Raw genomic sequence first — 18,981 nt, forward strand, 5'->3', positions numbered from 1 at the left:
TTTGTCCAGGCAGCTCTGAAGTGTGTATGTGTACTCAGGGGGCGAGGGGGGGACTGAAGCCAGCTTCCTTGCTCCAGAACAGGCATGATGCCTGGAGCCAGGCAAGGGGCAGCTGCTATGGTGCAGGGACTGGCCCCGGTGGGGCATCTTCCCCTTGGGTACCGCAAGATGTGGGAGAACTTGGCCCCCCAGTCCTGACTTGGCACAGCTTGGGAACCCCTGGGTGCTGGGCACAACTCCGGCTTCCACTCCCAGCCTAAATAAACTGCCAGCTTAGAAAATGGAAGGAGCATCTGTGGGAGAAGCAGCAAAATGGAGGCTGGGCCGGCAGAGCCGGGTCCCTGGCATGCATGGCGGAGGGCCTGTCCGGTTATTCGGCTCTGCAGCCCCCAGGGTAGGGAGAGGGGAGGAGGAGGCTTTGTTGTGGAGGGCAGGTGCTGGCTGCCCCAAGCTGGTGACCGTTCTGGCCACCTCTGTCCCCCTCTGGGGATCAGATGTGCTCTCACTCAGAAGCAAAGGTGGGGACTTCCTGGGGAGAGGAGTCCTCCGTTCTGGCCTTCTGTCTGTCCACACTGTTTCCTGTGTCCCTTGCCTTGGCCCCTTGCCCTCTCCAGTGGATTCTCCTCCATCCTGGGGCCCTACCCTTGTAAACACTCTCTTGTGCTTGTCCTGCTCAACTGGTAGATAGGTGCCAGTCCCAAGGCTGGGCCAGTTGGTCAAGGTTTCTTTGCCAGGGCTGATCCCTGGCTGGCTCCTGGCCCTGGGAGCAGGTTCCCTGAGGGGGGTGGTGGGAGGCTGGAGGGTGGACCAGTGGAAGCTGGGAGCTGCTGGGTCTCACCAGAGCTGGACTTGAAGCATGGCTATCACATGTGGGCACACATGGTGTACCAGATGCATACAAGAGCTACATGGAAATCCTTTTGCCTATGTGTCTGTTGCATGGTACTTCAGGCAGTGGTGTTGGTTTGCGGGCTCTTAAGAGCCATCGGCTCTTCCTCCTGGGATCAGGGACAGGAGTAGGGCTGCAGTGAGAATCCTCCCACCAACCCCTAGGGCTGCAGGGCAAAAAGCCCTGGGGCCGGGCTCAGAAAAGGTGGAGGCATGACTAGCCAGCCCTCTCCTCCTCTCTGCTTTTCGAAGCCAAAGCTGTGTGGGGTGTAGGTGGGAGGGGAAGCAGAGCAGGGCATGCAGAGGAGCCCTCACCCTGGGTTTGCAGCTTCCCTCTTCAGACGAGGAGACCAGGGGTCAGGAAAGGGGCAACACAGCCAGAGAAAGATGGGGGAGGGGCACCAGGCTGTCTGGGGAGAGAGGCAAGAGGGCTCCTCCATTCTTGGGGATAAGAGGGAAAGCCAGGGAGCAGGTGCTACTTGTCTGTCCAGAATCATATTTTCACTTGACAGTGGCCACAAGTAAGTCCTGTCTGAGAGGCCATCTCTATGGGTTGGTCAGACCAACCCTGTTTCCATCCCTTTCCCTCGCTTCTCCTCCTGTGACTATTGCATGTTGAAGGCCGTGGACTCTGCTGCCAATCAGTCCATGGGTCATCAGCTTCTCCCTCATGGGGCATCTTGTCCACTCTGCTCCTGTCCTACCCCTGGCTTTGCCTCTGACTCCCGAGCAGATCCCTTTCTGCTGGGAAACACAAAGGGTTCGGGATCAAAAGCCCCTTGATAGAAAATGGATTGACTTCTGCCCATTTGAGGAATTGGGTTCTTGGGGACACAGGAGATAGAATGAGGGTTCATGAGGTACTCTGAAGGGGGTAACTTTTCTTTTTCCCATGAGCTTTGCTGGGCAAGGTGATGAGTGGCCAGAACATCAGTGGCCTTGGCAGCTTGCTTTACTCAAAAGAGCATGTGGAGATCCAGGTTCTAGCCCCTGCTCTGCCACTAACTCCCAGTGTGCCCTTAGGCACAACCTGCGTCCTCTCTGGGCCTCAGTGTCACTATCTGTCACATGGGAGAGGTTGAACAAGATGGTGTCTGCTGCCCTTCCAGCTCTGACATGGTGGGAGTCTGTGATCCCAAGTCAGGGAGAGCTGTTGTTCAGAAGGGGTGCAGGTCCCTGTCCAGGCCACTGGGTGCCCCCACGGATGCTGAGTGTGGCATGGTTTGCCTGCCATGTTCAATTTCTGCCATCCCCCTCAGGCCAGCCCTGCACCCCTCCTAGTGAACCCTGAGCCTCATGGTGAGTGCACCACTGGCTGGCTCGGTCCCAAACAATTGATCTGGGCTAAATGAGCAGCTGGGTTGGGCCTGATATGGCTGGAAGCAAGGGGAGGGGGGGCCTCCTCAGGGTCAGCCTGTCCCATCTGTGGCCAACAGATGTCTCAGGGTCAATTTGGGCTCTCCTACTACTCTGTGGGGAGTTGGGGGACAAGCAGGTTGACCAGGGGGTAGGGGGGAGCGGCGCAGGAGGCACTTAGGGCCCTGCCTGTGTCTTCCCCTAGGTGAATGGCAGTGATGGCATGTTCAAGTATGAGGAGATAGTCCTTGAGCGGGTGAGTCTGGAGGTGGGGCAGGATAAAATGGGAGGGCAGGGTTAGAACGGGGAGAGGGGAGGGCCCTGAATCTTGGTCTCAAGACTCGTGGGGGACCTGCATTGAGAGAATGGGGAAACGGCGGCCCTCAGAGGCTGCATCACTGCATCAATCAATCAGCTGTCTAACAAATATTAATTGACCTTGCTCGCTGAGGCCTGGGGAATTGGGGAGGGGATGGCTTCGCTGAGGCCTCCACGCCAGAATGGTCAGCACAGGCTGGGGATCTGCCAGATTGGTGACGAATGTGCCCCAGCCTGCCGTGGCCCCTTCTGAGGCCTGGAGAAGCTGCTCTTTGGGGGCAGGGGTAGATGGGGCCCCGGAAACCCTCCTCCATGCCTTCTAAATGAGAAAACTGTGCCCCTCCACTTCCTTCTGCAGGGCAATTCTGGCCTGGGCTTCAGCATTGCTGGTGGAATCGACAACCCCCATGTCCCCGATGACCCTGGTATCTTTATTACGAAGATTATCCCTGGTGGAGCAGCTGCCATGGACGGGAGGCTGGGGTGAGGTGGCCTGGAAGCAGGGCTGGGGACGGCAGGGGCAGGATGGAGGTGAGGGGAGGAGGGCCGCCTGGCAGGATGACCCTTGAATTAGATCTGAGATGGGGAGGGGTGAGGAGGGAGGGGAAGGGGAGGGGAGAGGAAAAGGAGGAGGTGGGAGAGGGGGTGGAGGGGGGGTGGCAGGGTGTCATGCCTCTTGGGCTTCCCCCACAGGGTGAATGACTGTGTGCTGCGGGTGAATGAGGTGGATGTGTCAGAGGTGGTGCACAGCCGGGCGGTGGAGGCACTGAAGGAGGCCGGCCCTGTGGTGCGGTTGGTGGTACGGAGGCGACAGCCCCCACCAGAGACCATCATGGAGGTCAACCTGCTCAAAGGGCCCAAAGGTGCGGCCCTCTGGGTTCTCGTGCTCTGGCCAGAGGCCCCTGGTTCGCCCTGTAGGAATTGGAAGGAATTGGAATTCCTTCCTGACTCCCTGGTGCAGCTCACATCCTTCTTTCTTGATCTCACATCTCACCTGTACTGACCTCGGGATGGCAGCCTGGTGTTTGGGATCCCTGGGGGGAGCTCCTATGGGGCTGGTGGCTTGGCTGGGTGTGGGGCATTGGGGTTGGGATTGACTGCGTGTTCTAACTTCTCCTTGTGTCCCTCTCCCACTCCCTGCTGGCTCCCGCCCAGGCCTGGGTTTCAGCATTGCTGGGGGGATTGGCAACCAGCACATCCCAGGAGACAACAGCATCTACATCACCAAGATCATTGAGGGGGGTGCTGCTCAGAAGGATGGACGCCTACAGATCGGGGATCGGCTGCTGGCGGTGAGACAGCCTTCCTGGGGATGCCCAAATGGCAGGGTGGGGAGGTGGAGCTCTAGTAGCCTCTCCCTCCACCTGAACCTCACTCAGGGACTAGGCGTCATGGGAAATTTCAAGAGCATCATCTGAGTTGTGTGTCCCCAGATAGCAAGGCCCTAGTCCTCTTCATGGCCGGAACTCCCTCACCTGTCCCCCCCTACCCCCTGCTTCTCTGCCCCTCACAGCACTGTATTTGGACCTCTGTTAGATAGAGCGCTGTTGAATTTCACTGAAAGGGCACCCCTCAGTGTTCCCTGCGGAGGCCCTCCCTTCTTCTCCCCAGTGCCAGCCCTAAGGCCTCTCCTCTCCTAGGTGAACAACACCAACCTGCAGGACGTGAGGCATGAGGAAGCTGTGGCCTCGCTGAAGAACACATCTGACATGGTCTATCTGAAGGTGGCCAAGCCAGGCAGCCTCCACCTCAACGACATGTATGCACCCCCCGACTACGCCAGCAGTACGTACCAGTCTGCCCTGTCCCTGTCCCTGTTCTGAAGCCCTGCCCCCTGGTTTCTGGAAGGGAACAAGTTTATGCTCCTTGTTAAGAGAGAGAGAAGGAAAGAGAGAGAGAGAGAGAGAGAGAGAGAGAGAGAGAGAGAGAGAGAGAATAAAACTGGTGCTCAGGAAAGCTGAGTCCAAATCCCAGCCCTGTCCCTTATACCTGGGTGCCCTTGGACAAGTCCCTTTCACCTGTCTTTAGTTTCCTCTTTGGCAAAAAGGAGCTAATGATATATGTGCTGCCCTCCTCATAGGACTGCTGCAAGGATCAAATGAGATCACGGACGAGAAAGCCCTTGGAAAACTGTATCAGGCTATAGAGATGTGAGGGATTATTATTAGTCACACCTCTAGTCATGCCTTTCTTTGTAGATTGCCTTGACTTTAGCTCTTTCTAAGACTCACAGGAGTGAGCTCAGAATTCAGAAAGGGACTGTGGAGGAGGAACCCTAGGGGGTGGAGTGGGGAGGAGACGCCTGAGGAATCTGCATCCCTCGGTCTGGTCTCTTTACATCTGAGGTGGGGGGGGGTGGTCAGCCCTTGGTGGCGGGTGGAGTAGGGTACCACTGGGGAGTGGTCTCGGAACTTTTCTCTCCCTTTCTCGATTCCAGCTTTTACTGCCTTGGCTGACAACCACATAAGCCATAACTCCAGCCTGGGTTATCTCGGGGCTGTGGAGAGCAAGGTCAGCTACCCTGCTCCTCCTCAGGTTCCCCCCGCCCGCTACTCTCCTATCCCCAGGCACATGCTGGCTGAGGAGGACTTCACCAGGTAAGACCCCCTCCCCTGCCCCGCCCCTCCGCATCCTACCTAGGGATGCGGCGGAGAGGAATCGCTTCTGGCTGGCCACAGGCCTCCTCGTAGTATGGCATAGAAGAGGATAAAGCCCTCATACCTCGTGTCTTTGGGGTCTGAGGCCCCCTCTCAGGCCCTTGGGACCCTAAGGAGGGACAGAGGTGGCTGCAGGGACAAGTTCTACCATCAGGGGGAGTGCCAAGTGTGTGGCCCCCATTCGAAAGTGCAGAGAAAGGGTAGGATGGAGTGTTTAGGGGGCTGAGGAGGTGGAGGCTGCGGGATTTCCTGCCCCGAGACAGCTGCAGCCCCCTCTGCTGCAACCATTCCACGTTAGAGAAGAGAGCAGTTCAGCCGGTGGGGTTGGTCCGGGATGCTGGGAGGCTGGCGGGCCAAGTGGCCTCGCACGCAGGGAACGGCCCCGCCCCACTCTGGAGGCTGCTGCCGCTGCGGAACTGGTTGGGCCGGCAGGGGTTCCGGGGGACAGGTTTGCTGCAGGGTGGGGCCTGGGAGGCTGCTGGGCTGGCTGCAGTAGAGCCGGAAGGGTAGGCGGACGGAGTTGGCGGGGGCGGGGTCGGGGGGAGCTGGAGGAGCCATGGAGAGGGCACGCAAATTCTCAGGCTCCGGCTTGCCCCTGGGCTTGGGCTCAGCTTTGGCCTCGGCCTGGAGGAGGGCTTCGCGGAGGAGGGCTTCGCAGAGGTGGGCCTGGCCGCTCCGCTCTCTGCGGCCTGGAGGGGATGCCAGGTAGGAGGAGAGGAGGGCTTTAGCAAGAGCATCCGGGTCTCAGGGAAGGAGCCTCGCACCTGAGACTGGGAGCAAGAAAGGAAGAGCCTCGGACCTGGGGCTCCTCAGATGAAAGATGCTTAAAGTGAAGGCAGTGGGCTGGGCAAGTGTGCTGAGTCAGGTTGTATGGATATACAGGAGCCGCAGCTGCTCTCACTTGATGACACTGACCATTTACAGAGGGATTCCTTAGACATGGTTAGTTGGAGTCGGAGTTTTCATGTGTTTGTCTCCTCTCTTCAGTTAGGCTCCTAAGCATCTTCTGGGGACCTGGGATTTCTTTATCTCTATCTCCCACATCACCCAGCAAGGGTACATAGTGCTAGCTATTGACTAAATCTGTTGTTGGGGAAAGTAGGAGGGGTCATAGTTGGTCGGTGGATTTTTGAGACTGCGGAGAAGCATGTATAAAGTAAGTATGCACAGTTTGTGGGTGGTGAGTGCAATCAACCCCAGGGCCATCCCACAGCCCCTAACTGATTCCCCTTCTTGTGGCCCAGGGTTCAAATCACACCAGTTGGTAGGATGGGAGAATCTGGGGAGGAAGAGGACCAGTGAGTGGGCTCTGAGATATGGTCTCTAGAGCCCAGGGTAGGGGTTTGTTGACCAGAGAGAGTCGGGGACTGTCCACTGGGAAGTTGACTCCAAGCCCTCAGGAAGAAGGGAGGAAGAACAACTGAAACTTGGCACCTGGAAGCAAACAGCAGCCAAGCAGGTTTCAGGAGAGAAACGGAGCAACAGAGTATCATACCTAGGAACCTAAGTCCGTCTACAGCCATATGGGCCTTGTTCCAGGCTGGCCCTCGCAGGGACAACAGTTTATACCTACTTTGTCCTGACCCTTCCACTCCTTTCCCACCAGAGAGCCCCGCAAGATCATCCTGCACAAGGGCTCCACAGGCCTGGGCTTCAACATCGTGGGAGGAGAGGATGGAGAAGGCATTTTCGTCTCCTTCATCCTGGCAGGAGGCCCAGCTGACCTGAGTGGGGAGCTGCGCAGAGGAGACCGGATCTTATCGGTGAGGAGACAAAGGCAAGGTGGGAGGATGGGAGCTATGCCAGTCTGAAAGGGAGGAGGGAAGACCTGGCTGTCTCCAAGGAATGCTTCTTGAAGTGGGGGAAGGCTAAAAGCTGGAGAAAACATATTCTCTTTTTTTTTTTTTTTTTTTCTTTTTTGCGGTACGCGGGCCTCTCACTGTTGTGGCCTCTCCCGTTGTGGAGCACAGGCTCCGGACGCGCAGGCTCAGCGGCCATGGCTCACGGGCCCAGCTGCTCCGCGGCATGTGGGATCTTCCCGGACCGGGGCACGAACCCGTGTCCCCTGCATCGGCAGGCGGACTCTCAACCACTGCGCCACCAGGGAAGCCCCATATTCTCTTTATAGATGTCCTTAGTGAGGGACAGGGAACCAGACTTATACTTAAGGAGGAAGTGAGTATCTCTTGGATCTTAACCCTGGCTGGCATTTGACCCCCACAAAGATATTATGCTAGAGATGTATCCTTTAGGTCTCATCCTAGGGGCAAGGATGGGATATTGCCCATCCTTGGATGAGAAAGGCATCCAAGTAGGCTTAGAGATGGTCTACCCATCTCCCTCTCCTAACTCAGGACAACAGAGGACTCCTTTCTTGCTTTTGGGGTGGCTCATAACTCCTCTCTTTGGACAGGTGAATGGTGTGAACCTGAGGAATGCAACTCATGAGCAGGCTGCGGCTGCTCTGAAACGGGCTGGCCAGTCAGTCACTATTGTGGCCCAGTACAGACCTGAAGGTAGGAGAAGGAAGGTGGAACAAGATGATTTGGGGAGATTAGACTTATTACTAACTGCTGGCTTTTTGCCATCATAGGTAACAAAGCCACTTGACTAGGTCCTTTCTTACACTGGTACAGTAACCTCTTCCTCTCTCGTTTTCCTTCTGGACTGGGGTAGGTTTGGACAGCTTGGGAGCATCAATCAAGGCTGTGCTCAGAGCCTGGTGAATAGGGCTGCAATGCAGCTGAAGGCCAGTAGTGGGCGGCAGTTTACGGGAGGAAGCGCAGAGATTGGGGCGACTGGAAAAAGGGGAGGAGGAGGGAGGCAGAGGCGGAGGGCTCAAGAGGCGAAGAACATAACTGTGTTCCCTGGAACAGGAGGGTAGTTCTCGGTTAGAAGGACTTGAGGGAGAAGAGTACCAACCTCTTAAGAGTGCTTGGGCCAAACCTCTATGACCCCCCACTTCTCCCCTCATCAGGGTGACCGTGAAACAGCCATAAACGCGCTGAAAAGGTGATGCTAGGCTCTCCAGGTAGGGAATCGGAAGTGGACCCCCCTTTCCCTGCTGGGGGCCTTCTTTGTGTTCTGCGGGAGCAGTCCCCCGGCTTGGGCGAGTGGGAGGGGCCGGTTATGCAAATGAAAGCATTTGATTGGCTGGGGCCAGCCAAGGCCCAGGTGCCGAGGTGAGCTGCGGGATAGCGCGCCTGAGCCAGCCGGCCGGCGGGGTGGCCATTGGCCGGCCGAGCGCGGCCTCCAGCCTCACGCCCCGCCCCCTGACCCAGGCGGAGGGCGGCGGGCGCCCCTCCTTTCCCCCCTCCCCGCCTCGCGCGCCTCAGGCGTCTCCTCCTCCTCCCTCCCCTCCCCCTCCTCCTCCTCCTCCTCCCCCTCCTCCCCCCCTCCTCCCGCGTGCCCCGCTTTGTGTCCGTGGTCTCCCGCGCGGGACAGAGGGGCCGGCCGGAGCTGGCGCTTTCTCAGCACTAGACCTGGACTCCGACCCGGCGCCAGGTGAGGTGGGGCGGACGGGGGTCAGGCCCCCTCACAGTCCCCCCTAGCCTCTCTACGGTTCTGTTCTCAGACTCTCTCTTTTCCCACACTGCGCCCCCAACTCTGAGCTCTCCCCGGAATCCCTGGGTCGCGTGTCCCCAGCCCCGCGCGGCGCGCGACTTTGGAGCCCCTCCCGAGGGTCCCTCGCGGCCCCGCGGAGCAATGCGCGCGGCTGAGCCCCGGCCGGCCTCCACCTCTTGGCCATCACCTCTCCCCACCCACGAACTCTGCCCCTTCTCGCCTGGGATCTCTGTCCGCCCCCCACTCTCCTTCCTGCCGGCGGCTGCGCCCCCAGCAGCTCCCTAATCTCGGTCCTCAGAGGAATTTTCTCCGTCTTCCCCTCCCCCACATCCGTTACTACGCTTCCTTTCCCCCCCACCCCGACCTGGCGACCTCTGGGAACCCCCGAGGTGGGCTCGGTGTTCTCGGGCCTCCCCCATGCCCACTTTTGTTTGCCAGCGTTTGCGACTGTCGCCGACTCCTTTCGCCTCCCCCTCCTCTTTGTAAGGCCGGCCTTTGTCCCTTAGGGCAGGTGCTCTGTTCCGTGATGAGAATGGGGAGAGGCTGGCAGCCCTGCTGCAAAGCCGTGAGGGATCGAAAGCGCCTACCTTTGTCCTTTCCGCTGCCCCCCTACCCCTTGTTCAGTGCCTCAAGCCAGGAGCCTGAAGGCCAACAAGAGAGGGGCCTGCAACCTTATGCACTAGGCCCTTTTGATGGGGACAAGTGTAGGGAGATGACTAACAGGAGAGCTTGTTGGTCTGAGGTAGTAGGAAAGAGGGATGCAAATGGACACTTTGAGTCATTTCTTTCCATGTTGGGTGTCCCGGTTAATGACAAAAAACACACATTAGGGTTATTGTTTTTATGATGCTTGGGCGTGCTGTTTGCTTCTCAGTGTAGAGCTCACCATCTGATTTTTATTAGCAACCAATATTTATCCATTTCATGGCCACAACTTAGGCAACGTAGGTTCTGCAAAGAAAATGGTTTCTCTTGCATATTTGTGTGTGTGTGTGAAGGAGAAATTGATGTGTTTCTTTTGGTTTTGCTCACTGATGCTGGGCACATGGAAACAATACTGTGAATTTGGTGGTAGTATGTTGGAAACTGGTGACTACATGTTTCTCCGAGTTTTGTTAGAATGTAATTGATTTGCATAAAAAGCTGCAAGTTGTCCTGGCTAAAGGGATTCCTTCAGTGTTCATTGCTCTCTGGGCATATTTCTGAGCATTTTTGATGTTTGTCAGGGTGCTGTCTTATGCTAGGTCTCTCTACCATTTGCCAAACAAAGCCTTTCTTCTCTTAGGATTTAGTTGAACTACTGTTGTTAAGTCTTTGCCACCCCAATCTCATTTCTTCCTTTGGTTTGGAAAATCCAACAGGGCCCCAACATGCAAAAGCTTTTTTTTTTTTTCCATTCAAAAATGGACCCTTGGAAACAGGTCCAGAGAGACTATCAAGCATTCCGTGTTGGGCTCTGAATTTTCTTTGATAAAATGATAGTTTTTAAGAATAAGGACTCCATGTTGATCATTTTATAATTATGTTAAATACTGTTCTTTGGAGGATTGCATCACATAGGCATTTACAAAATGAATGATCCAAATATATGTTTGTTGGCTAAAATGGCAGAGACTTTGTATGTTATTGGCCAAGTAAGTGTTCATCATTTGTATTTTTTTCACATGGAATGTGGGAGCTGGAAAGGATCACGTAGTCCAACCCCTCATTGTGCAAACCAGAACAGCGACAGGAGAGCAGGGACATGACTTGCGTAAGGTCATGAAGGGAAAGTTGCCGAGGGTCAGCAATCAGTTTAATCCTGAAGTCCACCAGCTGGGACAAATCGTGCTTGGGAATACCTGAGAAACCTAAGACCTAGTTGGAGCAGAGGAAAGGAACTGGGAAAATAATAGAAGAGAGGGTGAGGGAAAGATTAGAGTGGTCTCCATGGTGGCCCTTGAGGCACCATTGCCAAACCAGTGCAGCCTTTAGCTAGTTATCCTTTAGTACGAGAGCTTAAAAAAAAAATAGCCTTGACTAATTAGAGCAATCAGAGTAAGAACAATTTTTCTCCTTTTTTTTAACAGCTTAATTGAGATATGATTCATATACCATACAATGCATCCATTTAGGTGTACAATTCAGTGGCTTTTAGTGTATTCACAGAATTGTGCATTCATCATCACAGTCGATTTTAGAACATTTTCATTACCCCTCTCTTTTGAATACATAGAGATGGTGCAAGCATTGGAAGGGTGATAGGTGTAGGACAGTTGCTTCCTGATGTATCTCATCTGGGCAGTTAGGGGCTGGATGGCAGCTCTGACTTTGCTCTAACTGTGAGATTCTTTCATATATCTGGTTGCTTAATGGGTTGGACCCATAATGAAGATAGGAACCTTGTCTATCTATTTAAACTTTGTATTGTGCCTAAGCATGGGTGCTTTACAAATATTTGTATGATGAAGCTTTGGAAAATATTAAAATAGATATAGAAGTGCCAAATTATAAGCTACTACAGTGAGAGATGCTGTTTAATAGTTTCACTCCTGATTGCTCCAAACTGTTGTGGACACAGCAATCCTACCTATTTAGCTAAAAATAGCATGATGTTCGTGGGCATGTATAATCCTGCTTAAAATTCAAATTGAAAATTGAAACAACTGGCTCTTGGCAGAGGCTCTCTTCCAATCTATTCTAAAATGAAAAATATTTTTCTGTGACTTGTGGAATTGCTCCACCAAGGGAAGGATGGTTTTCATGTTATAACATTTTGATTTAGAAACTATCTCCTACATTTTCCTCCCTAGTTGCTTTGTGTCAGCCTCTGTTTATAAACTCAGCTAGTATTTTTCTGGAAAGCCCTTTTGTTTTTAGCATAGATTCTGAACCCCAAATCAGGAGGTGAGCCAGAAATTGGTCACTAAGGTAGCTAAACTGGGAACTGATCCTTTGTGACTAGTCTTTTCAACTGGAATATAAATCCATACAGGCTGGGGGTACAGGGAATGAGAAAGAACTAGGGTTTTCCATACTTATTTTAAAGTGCTGAAGAAGCACACTTTTCACCATGGAAACACCTTCAGGTAAGGCCTGGAAGAGTGTAAGGATCAGTGTTGGTAATAACTTGAAAGCATAAAAGGGATATTTTCCCCATAACATTTAAGTTTACCACCCCATCTCCCCTGTTTGAGAATGAGGGATGTAAACATAGGTGCCACCCTATCAGCATGATCTCTTTTGAGAGCACAGAGGTGAAAGTTTATCAAGGCAAAGAATCAAAGTTCTGAAACTCCTGTTGCCATCCTAAAAGAAGGCTAATGTAGGGAGGGAAGAAAATGAATTCCTGTTAACAGCATTTCTACACTGAACAATTTGAAGGCAGCTACTATTGTATTTTTCTTTGTGCCCCAACACCTAGTCCAGAGCCTGGCACATGTTTTGTTGAATTATTGAGTATGTCTGCGTTCTAGATGGCTTTGTAAGCATTAATCTTCAGGATATCCCTGTGGGATAGGTGGTATTATCCCTATTTTACAGATGAGGAAAGTGAGGATCAGAGAGGTTGAGTGACTTGCTCAAGATCCCACAGCCAGTAAGGGGCATAATCACAATTTGAAGTCAGATTTCCTGAGAACTTCGTGTCCAGGGCTTTTGCCAAGAGACCACAACGACCTCTCTCCACAGCAGAGAAGCTGTGAGCCCCTTCTCTCTACCCAGAAGATACTGTTCTGAGACTCTTCGGGTGCCAGAAGCTGTTAACAGATGGACTAAAGCCAACTCCCAAATGTCAGCTTTTTTTAAAAAATAAATTTATTTATTTTTCACTGCGTCGGGTCTTCGTTGCTGTGTGCAGGCTCTCTCTAGTTGCGGCGAGCAGGGGCTACTCTTCGTTACGGTGCGCGGGCTTCTCATTGCAGTGGCTTCTCTTGTTGAGGAATACGGGCTTAGTTGCTCCGCGGCATGTGGGATCTTCCTGGACCAGGGATTGAACCCGTGTCCCCTGCATTGGCAGGCGGATTCTTAACCACTGCGCCAGCAGGTAAGGCCCCAAATGTCAGCTTTTTAAGTCTTGATGACCACAAACTCCTGTACCAAAGGAGGAGGTAACCTGGGGGTAGAGGGGCTGCTGGAAGCCTGAAGGAGACGCCCCCTCTCCTGCAAAAGGAATGTGGACTTGGGAAAACTACCATAGAATGATATTGTGGGGGGAACCTCAGGAGGAGCCAAAAGATGGGAATTGGTTGGCTTGACTTAACAGCAAATGTGTGCAGGCCTAAGAATACTAATGCAGTAAATAGGAATTTCCCATTTCTTCAAGTGAAATAAAGTTGTATTTGTCATTCATTTTTTTTATGAACTTACAGTTCACTCATTTAAGGGTGTAATTCAGTGGTGTAAAATTCACAGAGTTGTGCAACCATCCCAGCAGTCAATTTTAGAACATTTCACCACCACAAAAAGAAAAATCCTTTAGCTGTCCCCCCAGCCTCTCCCCACCCCACTGCCCCACCAACCTCCCCATCCCCCTCAGTGCTACTAATCTACTTCCTGCTTCTATGGATTTGCCTGTTCTGGACATTTTGTATAAATGGATTCATATATGGTCTTTTATGACTGGCTACTCTCACTTGACATAGTGTTTTCAAGGTTCATCTGTGTTGTAGCATGTATCAGTACTTTATTTCTTTTCAGGACTGAATACTATTCTATTATATGAATATATCACATTTTGTTTATCCATTCATGAGTTGATGGGCATTTGGGTTATTTCCACTCTTTTGGCTATTATGAATGCTATCTATCTTTGAACATCTGTATGCAGTTTTCTGCATGGGCATGTGTTTTTATTTCTCTTGTTTATGTATACCTACTGGATCATATGGCAACTCTATTATATTTAACCTTTTGAGGAATGGCCAGGCTGTTTTCCATTGTGGCTGCACCATTTCACATTCCCACCAGCAGTGTGAGGGTTACAGTTTCTCCACATCCTTGCCAACCCTTATTAATGTCAGTTTTTTTGATTCTAGCCATTCTGGTGGGTGTGAAGTGATATCTCATTGTGGTTTTCTTTTCTTTCTTTTTTTAAAATTTTTATTTATTTACTTTTGGCTGCATCGGGTCTTTGTTGCTGCACGCAGGCTTTCTCTAGTTACGCCAAGTGGGGGCTACTCTTCGTTGCGGTGCGCGGGCTTCTCTTGTTGCGGTGGCTTCCCTTGTTGTGGAGCATCGGCCCTAGGCACGCGGGCTTCAGTAGTTGTGGCTCGCAGGCTCTAGAGTGCAGGCTCGGTAGTTGTGGCACATGGGCCTAGCTGCTCAGCGGCATGTGGAGTCTTCCCGGACCAGGGCTCAAACCCGTGTCCCCTGCATTGGCAGGCGGACTGTTAAACACTGTACCACCAGGGAAGTCCTCATTGTGCTTCTCATTTGCATTTACCGAATGGCTAATGATGTTGAGCATCTTTTCTTGTGCTTATTGTTTTGCTTTGCTTAGTCCCCTGATTCTCACGTTGTTTATAAATTGACTTGAGACCCGAGCAAGCCAACTGTTATTACTCAGGTGATTAGAGGGAACCAGGAGGATAAGGGACTACCTTTCCACTCTTATCACTGTGTGCTGGAGGGCGTGGGTATGGATAATTTAGGAATGCTGACCTGATAAAAATGATAGGGCCCACCTTAAAAAAAAAAAAACAGAAAACCCTCCAGCTTATTCACATACCATACAATTCACCCATTTAAAGTGTACAACTCAGTGGTTTCTAGAATGTTCAGAGTGGTGCAACAGTCCATTTTAGAACATTTTCCTCACCCCAAAAAGAAGTCCTGTCCCATTAGCAGTCACTTCCCATTTCCCCCAAACTCCTCCCCTTGCCTTCCCTTGCCCAAGGCAACCACTGATCTACTTTCTGTTTCTGTAAAGTGTCCTTTTCTGGCTGGTTCATATAAATGGAATCATACAACATGTAGTCTTTTGTGTCTGTCTTCTTTCTTTCAGCATAGTGCTTTCAAGATTCATCATGTTGTAGCACGTAACACTTCATTCCTTTTTAAGGCTAAATGATATTCCATCCTATGGTTATACCATAAGTTGTTTATCCATTCTTCTGTTGATGGACTTTTGGGTTGTTTCCACCTTTCAACTACTGTGAATACTGCTGCTATGAACCTCACGGGAGGTTTTTGTGCGGTCATATGTTTTCAATTCTTTTGGGTATATATGCCTAGGAGTGGAATTGCCGGGTCATAAGGTAACAACATTGAACATTTTTGAGGAACTGCCAGACTTTCCCAAAGTGGCTGCACCCTTTTAGGCCCACCCTGTTTTGCAAACTTAGAAGAGAGAAATATGTTAGCTTTCTTTTCAGTTTTGCCTCCTGGGACTGAACTTTATATACAGGGGTGTGTGTGTGTGTGTGTGTGTGTGTGTGTGTGTGTGTGTGTGTCCTCGTGTGCACTGTGCTTTTTTGTCTTCCATGTAGCCTAAGGACATGGTAGCTAGAGTTGGCAAAGAATTCTGAACCTAGCTAGACAGGTGCTTTCTTGTCCTTGTTACATGGTTTGAGGCAAAATCCTAGGAGCTTTGGTGTCTGTAAAACATCGGTTCTTCTGATGGGGTAGAGTGATTAGAATGATATAGAGAATGAATTATTTCTTATTTATTTATAGCTTTTTAGGATTTCTTTTTAATTTAATGTGTTGCTTGTTGAAGTCTTGACCCTGGTATTTACACTGTTGCTTTGTTTGTTTGAAGATTTAGACTTATATTCCACAATAGGGTAATTGTTTTATTGGTTTTTTTAAAAATTTATTTTATTATATTTTATTTTTGGGTGTGTTGGGTTTTCATTGCTGCACGTGGGCTTTCTCTAGTTGCAGCGGTGGGGGGGGGCTACTCTTCATTGTGGTGCATGGGCTTCTCATTGCAGTGGCTTCCCTTGTTACGGAGCATGGGCTTCAGTAGTTGTGGTACACAGGCTTAGTTGCTCCGTGGCATGTGGGGTCTTCCCGGACCAGGGCTTGAACCCTTGTCCCCTGCATTGGCAGGCGGATTCTCAGCTACTGTGCCATCAGGGAAGTCCCCATGGGCCCCAGTTTTCTGATCTGTAAAATGAGGGGACTATGCAAAATGATCTCACATGTTTCTTCTAACTCAAATTCTGTGTTAGATAAGTGTAAGTGAATTCAATTCATAAGCTCCTGTTTGTACCTAGACTGTTGTTGAATCACAGTCTTGAGGTTTTGTTTGTTTGGTTGGTTGGTTTTTTTTGCGGTAAGAGGGCCTCTCACTGCTGTGGCCTCTCCCGTTGTGGAGCACAAGCTCCGGACGCGCAGGCTCAGCGGCCACGGCTCACGGGCCCAGCTGCTCCGCGGCATGCGGGATCCTCCCGGACCGGGGCACGAACCCTTGTCCCCTGCATCGGCAGGCGGACCCCCAACCACTGCGCCACCAGGGAAGCCCGAACCACAGTCTTGAGTTAATAACAGTCTTGTTTTAATAAAGGTCTTGTCTTCCCCTCTTCTTTCCCGTGATAAGACTTTCATCCTCTTGAAATAGATCTTTGTTTACTTTTCACTACTTTTCACTGAATTTAGATATCTTAAAAAAACAAAGACCCTAGAGATTTGGGGGTTTTTCAACTTGATGAAATTAACACATTTTGTATAAATACGTGCATTGGGGATCTGGATACACACGTGTCCTTCAGATTTTCAAAAAGGAGAAAGAGAATTTTGTAAATCTTGGGTTAAATTCCAAACTAGATTATTAAGAGTTGTTTTTTTTTTAAATGTTGAGCCTTCTTTTAATTTATCTATTTTTATTTTTGGCTGTGTTGGGTCTTTGTTTCTGTGCGAGGGCTTTCTCTAGTTGTGGCAAGCGGGGGCCACTCTTCATCGCGGTGCGCAGGCCTCTCACTGTCGTGGCCTCTCTTGTTGCAGAGCACAGGCTCCAGACATGCAGGCTCAGTAGTTGTGGCTCACCGGCCAGTTGCTCCGCGGCATGTGGGATCTTCCCAGACCAGGGCTTGAACCTGTGTCCCCTGCATCGGCAGGCATATTCTCAACCACTGTACCACCAGGGAAGCCCAAGAGTTGTTTTATAAACACTCAGAAAAAAGAAGTGGTGAGCACTGGAACCAGTATTGGTTCACCAAAGTCAAACGAATCATGTCAGACTGCCAAATTGCCTTGATGGACAGGGTTACTGGACTGGTAGACCAAGGAAATAGGGTAAATGTGGTAAATCTAGATTTTAGCAATGCATTGGCAGGGCTTCTTTGGTCTACTCTTGGATAAGATGGCAAGGTGATAATAGTGATAATACATTTAAGTGGATTTGTCTGCAACTGGTTGGGTGATCCGTCCCAGAGGAAAATGATGAAGGAGTCAAGAGCAGTGAGGAGGGAAATTTCTAGTGCACGTGTGTCCTGGCTTCATCCTTGGGCCTGTCTTTTTCAGTCTGCCTCCCCATCCCCCTCAAATTATTTTATATTATAATATATATAATTTTAAAATATATAATTTTTAAAATTATATTTTTCCTGGATATATAAATATTACATTCAGATTTGTAGAAAATTGGAACATAACAAAATACAAAGTAAAAAAAGTTCAAATCACCTGTAAAACTACCTCCAGAAATAACCTTGTGTTTGTGTATATTTCCCTCCAAACTTTTATATATCATATAGTATGTATGTATCTCTTTTAAGACTCGGATCATTGTATTTAAGCAGTCTTATATCCATTCTTTTAACTTGGCGTCATGCATATTTTATTAAAATGGTTTTTAATAATTAAACAATATTCCATCATGTGTGTGCCATAATTCATGTAATCATTCCCTTATTGGAGGACTTGTAGGTTGTTTGCAATTTTTTGATCTTATAAATAACACTTTGATGGATATCCTTGTATGAGGCTTTTTGTGAATCTGTGATTGTGCCTTCAGAATGAATTCTTTGGAGTGGAATTATTGGGCCAAAGGATATGAACATGTTTAAGACTTTTGATATATTTGATATATTTTGGTATATTTCTCCACCTCCACCAACCTTGCTAACATGGAGTATTATTTTTTAAAAATCTCTGCAAATTGGATAGGTAAAAATGTTACTTAATTCATATCTTAATTTGTATTTCTTTTTCGTAATAGAATTGAACATTTGTGTGTGTGTTTGTTTGTTCATCATTTTCTTTTTTTGTGTGTGGATTGCCTGTTCATACCCTTTCCCCATTTCCCTGTTGACGTATGTTCATTAGTTCTTGCTGATACCTAAAAGCTTTAAAGTAGTTAGAATATTAGTTCTTTGTCATATATATTGCAGCGGTTTTCCCCATTTTGCTTTATTATTTTATTTTATTTTGATGTACAGATGTTTTGTTTTTATGTAGTCAAGTCTATCAGTGTTTTCTTTTGTGTATTTCACCTCTGCCCCTAGGTTTGGAAGGGCCTTTCCTACCGTGAGATAAAATAAATGTCTGCCTTTGTTTTATTGTAGTTATTTAATGTTTTTCTTTTTGCATTTAAAACTTTAACCTGCCTGGACTTTATTTATGAGGTAAGATAGGACACTACCTTATTTTTGCTCCAAATATTTAAGGAATACCTTGGTACCATTTATTAGATAATCCATCATTTTCGTGCTGTTTTGAAGTGCCACCTTTATTACGCACGCACACACACAACCACACACACGCTTATAATTTGGATTTGGGGTTTCTTAATTCTGTTCTGTAATATTTTACTCTGGGATTATCAGAGTAAAATATGAAAAATGACCGCAGATGTTTTGACAAATAAGCAGAAGGGTCTTTCTCTAGGTCTCAGTTTCTGGGTTCCTTCCACAGAAACTTGACCCAAAAGAGATTCAGTTGATACCCCAATAACTATTGTGAGAGAATTTGTGATCCTATTGGAGTGACTACTGTGAAGAACATTTGAATCTAGATTCTCAATTGACATAGTAAAACATAGAAATCAGGGAATTCCCTGGTGGTCCAGTGGTTACGATTCCGTGCTTCCACTGCAGGGGGCCCAGGTTCGATCCCTGGTGGGGGGAACGCCGCCGGCTGCGGCCAAAAAAAATAAAAAACAAAACAAAACAAAACATAGAAATCAGTTATATTATCTCAAGTTAGCAAGCTTAGTCATAAAATGTTGTGTGTTTCAGTCACTGTGTTGCAGCATTTCTGTTAAGTGGAAAAGATT

At 49.6% G+C, this 18,981-nt stretch overlaps 1 protein-coding gene across 5 annotated transcripts in view; it reads left to right on the plus strand.

Annotated features, from left to right (window-relative positions):
• DLG3 (discs large MAGUK scaffold protein 3) overlaps nt 1-18,981 on the plus strand; it is a 64,868-nt gene that overhangs the window by 9,601 nt on the left and 36,286 nt on the right. For 3 of the 5 annotated variants that reach the window (XM_032619390.1, XM_032619392.1, XM_032619391.1), the window contains 8 exons: nt 2,450-2,500; nt 2,921-3,045; nt 3,256-3,425; nt 3,718-3,854; nt 4,203-4,347; nt 5,000-5,159; nt 6,826-6,982; nt 7,633-7,735. In XM_032619390.1, coding sequence (XP_032475281.1) covers nt 2,450-2,500; nt 2,921-3,045; nt 3,256-3,425; nt 3,718-3,854; nt 4,203-4,347; nt 5,000-5,159; nt 6,826-6,982; nt 7,633-7,735 — 1,048 coding nt within the window. Of the gene's footprint in view, nt 1-2,449; nt 2,501-2,920; nt 3,046-3,255; nt 3,426-3,717; nt 3,855-4,202; nt 4,348-4,999; nt 5,160-5,775; nt 5,925-6,825; nt 6,983-7,632; nt 7,736-8,631; nt 8,724-18,981 lie in introns of those variants that run through there. The other 2 variants (XM_032619393.1, XM_032619394.1) reach the window with 2 other exon arrangements.

This window comes from Phocoena sinus, chromosome X, assembly GCF_008692025.1.
Source record: "Phocoena sinus isolate mPhoSin1 chromosome X, mPhoSin1.pri, whole genome shotgun sequence".
Classification (NCBI taxonomy): Eukaryota; Metazoa; Chordata; class Mammalia; order Artiodactyla; family Phocoenidae; genus Phocoena; species Phocoena sinus.